This window comes from Ceratosolen solmsi, unplaced genomic scaffold, assembly GCF_000503995.2.
Source record: "Ceratosolen solmsi marchali unplaced genomic scaffold, CerSol_1.0 scaffold29, whole genome shotgun sequence".
NCBI classification, from domain to species: Eukaryota; Metazoa; Arthropoda; class Insecta; order Hymenoptera; family Agaonidae; genus Ceratosolen; species Ceratosolen solmsi.
Window position 1 is genome coordinate 2,434,890 of NW_011948417.1, and position 13,534 is coordinate 2,448,423.

A 13,534-nucleotide genomic window follows, 5' to 3' on the forward strand; every position below is an offset into this window, starting at 1 on the left:
TGTAATGATAAATATTAGTATAAAAAATAAATGAAAAATCAATCAAATCAAATTAATCATATGTATTTTTATATATTATTTCTTTTTGTCTGTTATACTTTATATATTTATTAAGTTATTCATAAGATAATTAATCATAACTTTAGTAAGTTATATTTCAAATGTGATGTATTTCAAATAAATTATCACATAAATTATTGTACATTAAAAATTTTTATTATATCAATAATAATCAATATAAGCTATTTGTTAGTTTTCTTATATTTATATATATATAATTTTTTTTTCTTTTTTTTTTTTTTTTTCTACAGACCAATTAGTATAGTACTACTTATTTATTCTATTTATAATTTTTTTTATTAATTTTAATTTACTCCGATATGTTTGAATATTAACGTACGTTTCGAGATTTGTTCATGACGTAGCGAAAATGCAACTATCGTCAGTTGTATTATAACTGTTTAGAGAGTAGAAAACCGATGCTCGTTGTCAAAGGACGTCGGCACAGTTTCACGGAAATGCTTTTTCTTAGAAGTGTGACAAAAGACGACAAAGTGGTTAGATAATGAGCTTTCGATTTCTTTTAGCTCTTTCTTTCATTTTATACAATAAGGTGTAATTATTTACTTTTTGTTACATACTTAAAATCTACAATTCAACCTAAAACATAATTGTTCGATAACTATTACCATGCAATATACTAGTATGTAAATAATAATATACATTTTTAAATATTCAAATATCTATTATTATTTTTATTTATTGGGATTTACTCGGCATCATAAGAATGCTAGTGTAAATATATAAAAATATTTAATATATTTTATTGTTATTATATTATTATATTTTATTGTAATTGTTTAATATTATATAAATATCACTCAAAATTATAAATAAATCGCTTAATATTTTTCAAATATTTCTTCTTAATTTTGGATACATGAAATATTACAGTAAATAGAGTTTCAACATATTTTCAAAGAATCGAGGATTTTCCTAAATTTTCTGCAAAAGTTGATTTCATATTTTTTAAAGGGAAACCTGTTTCCACATTTTCAAACAAAGATTCTTTGCCACCTTTTATTTATACAATAGACAATTTGCATTTTTAAACTATAATTCATGTACTAATAAATACATTCATAAAAATATAAATGTAGTAAAATTATATTCTTGTGTAATTATGTTCTTGTGTCTTAGGCAAAACAATAATTATGTTTATGTTATTAATACAATAAAAATTATTACATAAATTCATGTAATAATAAATATACTATTACATAATAATTATTAATATAAATTAACTAATAGTTTTTTATTAAACAGGGACAACTAATAGTAGTTTTGAATACATTATCGATACTTTATCTATAATTGTCATACTTTGTTTCTTTAGTCACTTATCACCTATCAATTTCATGTCGTATAAATAATGTTTCTTTATGAATACACTATTTATTTTCTAAATTCGATAATTGTATTACTATATGAGAAACTATTTTACATATATTTGAATACATAAAACTTCATGCGATATTATACAAGTCACGCAATATTTTTATTATTTAAGTATATGAATGAGCGTGGATGCGTGTGTTAGATAACGTTCAATTACAATAACATAAACCTATATAAATTAAATAAGGAATTGAATAACTAAGGTAGAGTGAAATGTAACAATATATCAAATAAAGGATAACATAATATTCATAGGAAAAATTAATCTAGTCCGTTCTTTAACAAGAGAATGTACGAAAAATTGATTTTCATATAGAAGCAGACTACGGTATATTTGTTAAATTCATTGACGTGAAAGTAAAGTTGATGGATTAAGAAAAAATATAAGAAAGACTAAAAGGTTTTCGAAACCTTTAGTTGTAACGATATATTTTAAATTCACGTCACTTGTTAATACTTTATATACATAGGGTCGCTTGTCTAAATATTTAAATTGTTCTGCTTTTTATGTAATATTTTTTTTATTTTTATTTGCGCTTTTAGAATTTAATAATTTCATTTTTAAATTAATACATGTATTTCCAGTAAACATAAATAATCAAAAGAAATTTCTAACTATTAATAGCTAATAATACTGGATAATATGTGAAAAAATAATTAATATAAATATTACAGAAATTAAATTTAAATATTCGACTTGATATTAATATTTTAATACATAAATTTTATTAATTTGTCGACTTAATGGAAATTTTTCATTTTAAACATTAATATTAAAATCTAAATAACCATTGTGCCAAAATTTTTTCAATATATTACTAGATCAACAATTATTGTTAAAAATATAGTTATTATATAATACAATGTGTACGAAATATATTCTCAATTTTTAAAGTTATGCTTTTGTGCGTGCGTGCGTGCGTGCGTGCGTGCGTGTGTGCGTGTGTGCGTGTGTGTATGTATAAACTTGTATTCTTAAATAATATATCGTCGAATATTGCATTTCTAGGAACATTATATATAAATTTTTCTTATATGGAAAATCAAAATTATAATATTCGATGATATTGAAAAATAAAATTCTGAAACTTATTGATCAAATATTTAAAAAAATTTTCTTATTCATATTTTATTTTGATTTCCAAAGGTCCTATACTATAGTATATATTTTTCACATTCCAATACATAATCTTGAGAGCTTGCATTTATTACGAAAAATTTTAATCAATTCTTTCAAAAAATTTAAGAAATTTTATTATTATAAAATAAGCAGTTTTAATATATTTATAATATTTGACGTTTATATTTGAAAATATTATTGTAATTTAACATACACTCGGGTTATTCAATAAGAAAGTATTTTACAATTTATGAAACATCTTTGTGTAATTCAAAGTTATAAAAATAGGTTGAACTTAATTTGCAAACGGGGCACGAAGCAGCATCATTATTATTAGCAAATCAGACATATAATCGAATAAAAGATTAAAAGAGGAACGGAAAATTCTTCTTCATTCATGTCTCGATATTTCTCACAATCAGTCACACTTCCTTTCTTTATTCCTTAAACTCAATTTAGTCGTTAAACCTAATCCATTGGACAAGAAATGACTTTTAAAAGGGCCATCTACCACTTGCCGACGCGACGACACTATTTAAAGCAGAACTTCTAAGTTTTCATTCACGTCTTTGAAGTTTCGATCTACCCTTTTTAAGAGGGAAACGAACAAAGTTCATTTCCATTCCTTTTCGAGTCATCAGGTCAACAACTTAAGATGCCGAAATCCTTTTCATCAAAGACTTATTCACATTTGTAAAAGCAGAGGTCAAGTAATTTAACTGTTTATCATCAATTCATTACATTGATTAATATTTTCTCAAATAATGTTATAATTTGACAAATGAGAAATTAGAAATTAATCGTTATCATAGTTATCATAGAATTCAATAAAAATTTTTAAAAACATTTTTCATACATATAATGTATATTCGCTAGATATAATATAACCACATTTTAGAACAATGTTATACACAATTATAATTACAGAGAATTAATTAAAATATTCATATAGATTTTAAATATTAAGTTGTAATGGCTTGGATTTGGACAATCTAAAATTTATTTAAACTTTTAACTGCACTTGAATACGTAATCAGAAATCATGAGAATGTTATAAATTTTTTACCAGCTCTATATAATTGTAATAACAATTTTTAAGAAGAAAATAGGTATACTTCATACATTATATATATATATATATATGTATTTCTGTCTAAATAAAGAATAAATTTTTTAAATCCTATAAGAAGATAAAGTATATACAAAATAAAAACTCCTATATCTACAAGTAATTTGTAAATTTTGTCATTCTAGTTTAAATCAAACTATATATTCAAAAATAAATCTTTGTAATAGATTTTGATAATACACTTTAAGAAATCTAAGTGTGGAATTTTTTTATGTAAACACAACCACAAAATGAAATATGCATGACTTAGTAAGTAACCATTCTAATTTAATCATATACGAAGTGTTATGTACATCCTTGCCAACATTAAGTACATATATTTTACACATAAATTTCATAAGATTTAGTGTCTGTTTGTAAACTACTAAAGGACGTAGTGACATAAATTATAAAAAGAACAATCTTGATTAGATAAACATCGCTATCTTTTGTAGAATATATTTTCTGCCAATATGTGTACGTGATTATTATAAAAATTAAATAGAAAATATTTGACAATAGCAGCATATTTGAACAATTTTTTGTTATAACTTTGACTTGAGTAATGAACAATTTTTCAAACCTTTTCTCTTCTATCTATCTATATTATCATTTTAAGTTTAGACTTTATCAAAACTTTTGTAGAATAAACTTTGAAATAGAAAATAATATTTATTAATATATCAGTAGCAAGTGTCTTTTATGATCTTACACTATCCAAATGAAGACCTAATTACATTTTAAATATCCAAGTAAAACAAATCTTCATTTAATTTTGGTAATTTGAATCTATAATATAATATGCTTGTATAAATGTTGCGATATTTTTAAATAAAATATTATTTATAATAAAATTATTATTATTATCATGAATCGTATAAAAATCACTTAGTAATTAATCGTATTAATAATTTAGATATTTTTACGTATCCTTATATGTAAATTGTATTTCTATAAACTTTTATGTATATTAAGATATGTATTAGTAGGTATGTCATAAGTTTAATGAAAATTAATGATAGTTTGTTATGTTTTCAAATGGCATGAACGTAATAACATAAAAATAAATGATAAAAAGTTGCAATATTTTGTGTAGAGAAATTGGTAAATAAATATTTAGCTGCAGTTCATAAATCTTTATATACTTTTATACAATGTTTAGCACATAAAAACATTAAAGAAAATTATTGTAAGTCACAAACTTTGGAAAACTGTCAGATTTTTACACATTTTTAAATCAATTTCGCATCTGATAAATTTGCATCGACTGTTTGAAAACTACAATTTAAATGTAATTTTATGATGATTTTCTTATATACAAAAATTTTAAAAGAACGAATTTTGAATTTTATCGTCAGTTTTAATAAATTATTGGGAGTAAAATGTAGAAAATGTACTGTTAAAAGAATTCCAATATAGTCTTGTAAAAATATTTAATATTAAAAATAAAAGTTTCATTTTTTTTTTTTTTTTATTGAAATAAATATTGTCATAAATAATATTGCAGTTTATAAATTGAATATAATAATGCAGAAATTAAGATTATTATTTATGATAAATCATTTTTATGAAGAAATGAATCGTACTTATTTGATTAATTATAACCCTTAATATTTCGTGATTCCGAGCACAATGATGTTTATGGACACATTTTTTTTTTTTTTGTTTAACAAACGCGTTGGCCTTTACGAATCAATTGTAAGTAAATCTGTCTCAGCCGTTGTTTTTCGCATTGTGATACATGTTTGCGCGACGATAGATCTCCATTGGAGAAGGATAGGAAGTCGACTACTAGGTCATCCGTAATCATGCGGTCGTGACAACAAGCGTTTATGGGTAGCATACGTGGGTTTCGTTTTGTGATATGCGAATATGGTTTGTGAAGATATGTGACTATGAGAACGTTGATATACAAACTTCATGCGCCATCTTAATTTACTAGGATTTATTGTATAGTTGTGTCAATACTCTCTCACTTTGTGCACCAACAACGCGCAGACACATATTTATTTACGAGTATAATCATGAATGTAAGTTGAGTAGATTTGAATTCTTATTCTTATAATCTTATACTATGATCTTAGATACAAAACATAAAAATTTCCAAATATTTCATTATAAATACAAGGTAAATACTAATATTATATATTTTCCGTAAGCTTACAGACATAAATAATGCAATAATTTCAGAACAAAATACTTATCATCGTCATTATTGAAGTAAATCTTACATTTAATTATTGAATGTGTGTATTCAATTTTATATATAAATTTGTTTATTTGTTTTTTTCTACTTTTGCTCTGTATTATGCAAACTGTTAATTTTTAAATTATTAATAAATAGAATTCACTATGGCTTTTTAAAATAAAATTATATGTTTAGTTTTAATCGAGAGTGTATAGAATCATAAAAATTATTTCAGATAAGTCAGATTGTAAAAACATTGTATTCTAATTTATGTATAATAATATTAATTATTTTACAATTCAGATTAGTTCGAAATATTTGCTGGAATTTTGGAAGAGAAACGATAGATTTATATTTATTATATATTTAGTAATTACACCAATGACAATTAATAATGCAATAAGCAAGCCTAATCAATTACACGTCGCTAATCCTCGGATAATATTTGAAATAACTTTTTCTTTTATTCATTCCCCATTTATTTTGAGTTTAGAAACAGGAGCGGATAATAGTAAGATACGAAAGGAGAGAAATAAAAAGAAGATACGAGATGGTGGATGAAGAGAGAATAGAGGTGATAGGAATAGCCGAGATAAAGGCGCGAGGAAATATAAAATTTCATAAAAAAAAAAAAAAAAAAAAAAAAAAAAAAAAGTTAAGAGATGGTGAGGGTAGGTCATTGTAGCTATCCACATGCATATACAAGAATGCTTTCCTTTCTCCCTTCTATGTATTTTTCGTGCGTGCCTTTCTCTTCTTCCTTTGTATAAGTCCATACCTGCCTGCGTCATCGGTACTCTCGCTACGAGTCACCACACACTTCAAGTGTCGGTGGTGGCGATAACAGTGGGGGTGGCCAATTGTAGCAGTAGTGGTGGAGATCGTTTTGCGAGACGCGCATGCTCCCACGGTTAAGAATCAGCCCAGTCAGGGAAAATCTGCCAGAGAATCAAGACGTGGCTGCGCGCCGGAGTTAATATATACGGATTGTGTCGAGCCGCGACTCAGTTGGACTCGTGCCGTTTATCCTTTCGTGTATCCGGCAAATCGTGTATTTGACTTTTTTTTTGTGGATAATATATTAATAATCCAATCGCAACTTTTTATGATATTAGCTGCGTTGAAAGCTCATTATTATGGTTATCGATACATTGTTCTTGTTAGTTTTTTTTTATGATTTGTACTTGAGTGATTCATCGGTAAATGAAGATTGAACATTATTTTTTTTTTTTGCTTTCCTGCGGTTTAAACGTGAGCAAGAGAAGTGAAAGTTTGTTTCAAAGTTGTGAAATTATTGGTGAAATATGAGACAAAATAATCTATTAGACCAAAATTATACAAATTGTTAAAGTGGACGAATATGCTGCATAATAATATGATAAATACTTGGCTTATAAGCTCGTGGATAAAGCTCAAGCAAATTATTTGATTATTATGATGTGAGGAGTCTTGAAAAACTACACGTAATATATTGGATTAAAAGTAACTTCATCTGTGATGAAAGTATTAATAAGAAAGTAGAAAGTGAAAGAATAAGAAAGAGCATAATTCCAAACTTATGGAACTAGCAAATTAGTACACTAGATTATTTATTTCCACCTACGAGTACTTATGCATGCGTGTACGTGCATAGATACACAATACATAAAGGCATAGAATCTAAATATAAATACGTATTAATATTTATATACATGCATATGCGTATATGTGCATGAGTTTTCTATTATTTACTTTCTGCAGAAGAAAGAACGCTATTAGCGCGATAAACTTTAAGTGATAAAGAAAATGAATGAAATAAATGGTACCTTATACGAGATTCATTTGAAACAATACTTTTCGAAGGATTTAGTGGTCTAATTATCTTATTAATGCATAATACTACTGTGCATAATTATAAGTTTGCGTGGAATAAACCACAGTTTCATTGCTTTGAACATATATGAGACTTCAATTATTATTATAAGACCGGCATCAATCACGGCTTTTTATAAATGCATCCCAGTTTAAAAGAAAGCTTGGAAATAATTCATTGAAATTGAATTCGAAGAAACGTCTGAATCGATGGTTATTATAATTATTGTGATTAATATCAATGTATAGGCATGTTCGTCAAAAATTTCGCGTAAAAGCATGTTTAGTACAACGGCTATTATTGGTGTAATTTCAAAAGCAAACTTATCTTTATAATTATCCAGTCGAATAATTACTTATCAATTTAATGTAACATTCTTCAGACTTTATGATACCACAAATGCATAGTCCTTATTACACAATATACGAATCATCTCATAATATTTTCTGTGATAATCATTTCAGTTTACTGTGAGCTTGTACAGAGTTGTATAATTGTATATTACGTGCATTGGGATTCAAGTAATGGTGCTTTCAAACAGTGAAATATGCTGATAATTTCATTTAAAAAGTGGTCGTGAATATAGGCATCGGAAATGGCTCTGAGATGGCAGACGAAACTCTCTATTGCTGCCATACTCTTCATCTGCACAGAAGGTAAATGATTTAAGTCATTGATGCCAGAATCACGTTTATACATACGTAATAAATTCATTCATTAAGTACTATGTATTACTGTATATATATATATATATATAATAAGTATGCTTATTCGATAATATTAATGAGGTTGATGCAATTAACCTTTTTCCTTTAGAATTAATTTATATGCTTCATTCGTATTCTCTTGTATAATGATCAGAAAAGAAAATAACGAAAATTGAAATGATTAAACTATTTAATATATATAACATTATAGTGCAAATTATGTGCGAAAATTTATACAGAGAATATTGACTTTTATTACTCAGAGAACATAAACAAAAACGTATATTACGTTTATATATAATAACAAAACAAACAATATTAAAATTATTAATTAATAATTAAATTATTAGCGCACTTTATAGAATAATTAAGTAGTTTACGTGTATATTGTTTAATATATAATTATTTTAAACAATATAATCCATTAGCTACAATGATAATATATATCAATTAATATATGAAATATCGCATGCTTATAAAAATTGAAAATATATGACTTTAGAGCTCTTTCCACTTATATTAAAGACATAAATATTAATTTTGCTTCATACATCACGTAAAATTTCTCTTTCATTTATTAAATCTTATTTTTCACTTTTTCAGAAATTTATTTATACGTATACTTATGAAATATTTCCAATACATATAGTAAATATGAAAAAAATGTATTATTACTATTGACATATAATATCAAATTATAGAATAATAACTATATGCAGATCTAAATCAATGTTTAAATAATTATAGTCGTTAACATTTCATTGGATCTGTATATTATATATTCATATTCTATTAAAACCAGTTTAATGATTGTTTTTATGTTTTAATTAGTTTATGCAGTAATGTTTATTTGTGTCAAATTAAAACTCAAACTTTAACGAGTAGCATAGTTACTATTATTATACATGTGCAGTTTTAAAAATAATAGAAAATTTTATTTTTTATATTATTATATTTAATATTTCATAAAGTCAAAAAATATTTATACAATAAACAAAATATGCTATATATGAACAATTGTATTCACTTGTATTATTCTACCTTATATAATTAATTTTATCATATGGGTAAAAATGAAATTTTATATTTGAAGTGTTGTCAGATCTTAGATTATACTAACATTTATTGCTCTCCTATTTTCATATAAATATGTTACTTTCAATATGTTTCTTTATAAAAATTAATCCACACTATTATTGGATGAAATCATAAACATTTCACTATGTAATGCTTCGTGTATAATAAAATGGGGTAAAAATATTGAAGAAACAAAAAATAAAAGCATATTATTACTCCTTACAATAATCATATTTCATGTCAATATTACATACACGATACTTTTTTTGTTTTCTCATTACTTTGAATACACAAAATTAGAATTTTATTTTCAATCTTACATATGACCATAGCATTCAAGACTTAGTAGATAAAAACAAATAGAAATTAATGAAAGAGAGAATGGTTAGCTGAAGAAAAGCACTTGTTAATACTAAACAGTACTTTATTTTATTGCAAACCGTACACTTGGTTTCTGATTATTTTAAACAAAATATACAAAGCAGGAATATTGGGAATACCAAGCATTCAATGCATAACAAAATTATATATATTTATTACAATATATTATTTTCTCTATTGTTAATATAAGTGATAATAGTGCTTACGGTAGTTTTCGTATTTCTAGTATCATAAGTAATTGCGTTGGTACTAAAAAATATAAATATTAGCAAATTTCATTTATGAATAGAAATTAATAATACTATTCATTAAAAATAAAGAACAATATACGCATACATAATAATGTTTACTAATAGTATATACAATCTTGCCAATAATATGAATTGCAATCCTTCGATTTAATTCAAATGTATTATAAAAAATTAATTTATTAATTATTTTTATTAAAGATTTGAAATTCTTTTATAATAAATACAATGTTTGCTTTATCAAATAAGTCAAGCACAATGAATTAAATGTACACTTATGCCTATATTTTTTATTGTATACATTTTTCGAGCAATGAAATCGATTAAAATATTTGTATATTATTGATATGCCAATATCAAAATATATATGCAACACTTTATATTAAAGTATATACGATATAGTGGTTTAAAAATATAATATTATATATTAAATAGCAAATTAATTTTCGAAATTTTTAATTATACTTTGTTTTAATTTAAATATATATGTTTATAATTTACAAAATAAGAAGCAAATTTCCAATATAATTCAATAATATACTAAGTTAATTAAAAAATAACATAACTTAAGAATGAAAATATTACTTGTCATAAACATAATCGATATTATGTATTATTGCAATTGATATTTCTATAGTATTTAATTAAATTTTATATTTTTAAGTTATTTATGTTTGCGACAAGAAATTATTTATAAAAAATTAAAGTATTTGGGAATCCAGTTATCAGATTCACAGTATTTTTATTGAAATGACTACTTGTTTTAATAATGATATAGTTGACTTATTTTATTTTTATTCATTTTTCCGTTCTTTAATTGACTGTTAATAGACATATCCATTCATACTATAAATTAACATATTGCATTCTAATCTTAAGATTTAATTGGAAACATAAATATTATGAAATTCATTACCTCCATTACGATACTATTAGTTTCAGATGAATTACATTTTATTCAAACTTGCTTATCTATTGAGCTAATTAATGATGCATAAAAATTATATTCTGTAATTCTTTTAAAATTTAACAATTATATTCCACTTATTATTCATATTATTAAAATTTAGGATATTAAAACTATAATTAACATTAAAATTAATGTAACAACTATAACTAAATATAAATAAAACAAATTGAATATTACAGAAAAGAATTTTCTTTGGAAAAACTTTTGACAGTTTTTTAACAAACTTTTAAAGTTTTAACTTTTAACTTTTTTTTTTTTGAAAACAATATGATGGATATAATAGATATATTTTTTAAAATAAATTTATATAATTAAGTATGTCTCTCAAAACTATTAAACTCTCGATTCTACAATAAGTAAGAATTAAATTATTGCATTAAAAAATTATTTTTCTTCAATAATGTTATTGTTTAAATATATAATTTATATGTCATAAATTAAATACAAACATAATATATAAATATAAATAATAAAATTTACATGAATACATAATATATTTATATTATAGATATATAATATATTTATCAAAGAGATTTTTTTCTTTAAATAAGAATCTTTGGTAGATGAATGTTAATTCATTATATGCGTCTTTAATCAATTTATCCTATCATTCCAACAATTATTCGTTTATTCTTTCGACCCTCTTGCATAATTATTGAAGAATATAATTATTATACGTATGGCATACAATCAAAGTCATTGCTAAATATAATTTACATCATAGAATGAAATAAATAGATTCAAGAAAATGTGAATATGTTGAATGCAAAATGTGTATATTTTTGTATTTTGTAATAAAATGAACTCTATGCAAATAAATAAAATTGTTTAAATTTGATATTATATAATTATAATATGAATTAAAAGTATTTCTTAACTCTTTACGAAGCATACATCAAACATTTTTTAAATATAATGTACTATTCAATAGTTTAATAAACAAATATCTTTAAATTTGCCAAACTTGAAACTTTGTTTGAAATACAGTTTGTAGGTAAAATTAAATTTGAAAATTTGAATTCAATAATGTTATAGAGTATACTATAATAAATTGAAAATCAATCATTGCATATAGTTAAATCATTAATAATTAGATACTGCATTAATGAAATTTTGTTCAATGACTGTAGAAATAATTAAAAGTTTATCATTCATTTATTAATTGCTCAATCAACTCTTTAATAGTTTAGGTTAAGTAATTAAATTAATACCCTTGTGAACGTTCAGTCAATATCATTTGTTTATTAATCCAATTTATTAATTTTACTTGCACGCCTTTAATTTCCATATGAAAAAATTTCTAGTAAACCAAGAAATGTAATTGCTATGTCAACAACACCTTTAATTATTATTTAACAGGCATAAGAAACAGTGAAGATCAATATGAGAATTATAATAATTAATTTTTTTTTTTCAAATTTGACATATAATAACAAATGCTGATTTGTATTTATATGCAGTAAATATAAAATAATATTAAAATTTAGAAAATGTATAATTTATATAATATTTTGTGATTTAAGGAAATAATCAGGATTCTTATATTATCGCGTTAAAAAAATAAGTAAAAATAATAATTTTAAGAAATTCTTAATTTATTAATATTATAATTATATAAAAATTATGTTATGGAGGTAATAAAAATTTTATTTTGATAATATAAATATACAATTTCATAATATAAAATAAGATGTAGTAAATAATGTGTAACAGTAAAATAAACTGTATTGTACCAAAATCAATTTTAATTCACTTGTAACGAAAATATTTTTTTTAAATACATGTATTTTCTTTTTTTTTTAACGTAGTTTTATAATTTCTTTTGATCATACTTAAATAACCTAGATTTTCGTAACGATAATCGAAATTTTCATAAACTACAAGTCAAATTTTCAATTTTCAAGTCGAATTCTCTAAGAATAACGAGGAAGTTTCATTAAAATTTTTTAAAATCCTTGGTACACTAATCCTAACCCTTTTACTCAGTGTCATCACTACTACCTCCCTTTAAATTCCTTCTTATTCCTTCTTATTATATCCATTTCTTGACTTTTCTTTCCAGTCATTGTGTTCCGTCCAAGTATTTTTCTCGTTGTCTGGAAAAGGAATCATTATATTATCCATCTCGTTATCGATCTCCTTTACTCTCCTTCTTTACCAATCCATGCTTTTCGTGCTACTGAGGTTGGCACATAGTATTCCTTAAGAATGCGGCAACCACGAATTTCGTCTCAATATCCCATTCGAGCCAGGCTTCGTTCGCGTTTCCGCTAGATTTCCGTCGCTCTCACCGTCGCGTATAAAATCGCGCAGCGACGCTCTACCTCAGAACTTCTTTCCAGTAAAGCTTTTTCTGCATTTCCAGGTCGGGGATTTCAGAGGTTGCAGCGCTTGTGCCGCTCGAACGCCTCGTTCTTGTGTTGCG

General features: G+C 24.1%; 1 protein-coding gene across 1 annotated transcript in view; it reads left to right on the forward strand.

The window, feature by feature from the left end:
- Positions 1-7,557: 7,557 nt before the first annotated feature.
- Positions 7,558-13,534, forward strand: part of LOC105359627 (peroxidasin homolog) — a 51,266-nt gene continuing 45,289 nt past the window's right edge. The window contains exon 1 of the mRNA XM_011496256.1: positions 7,558-8,382. Coding sequence (XP_011494558.1) covers positions 8,322-8,382 — 61 coding nt within the window. The 5' untranslated portion in view covers positions 7,558-8,321. The remainder of the gene's footprint in view (positions 8,383-13,534) is intronic.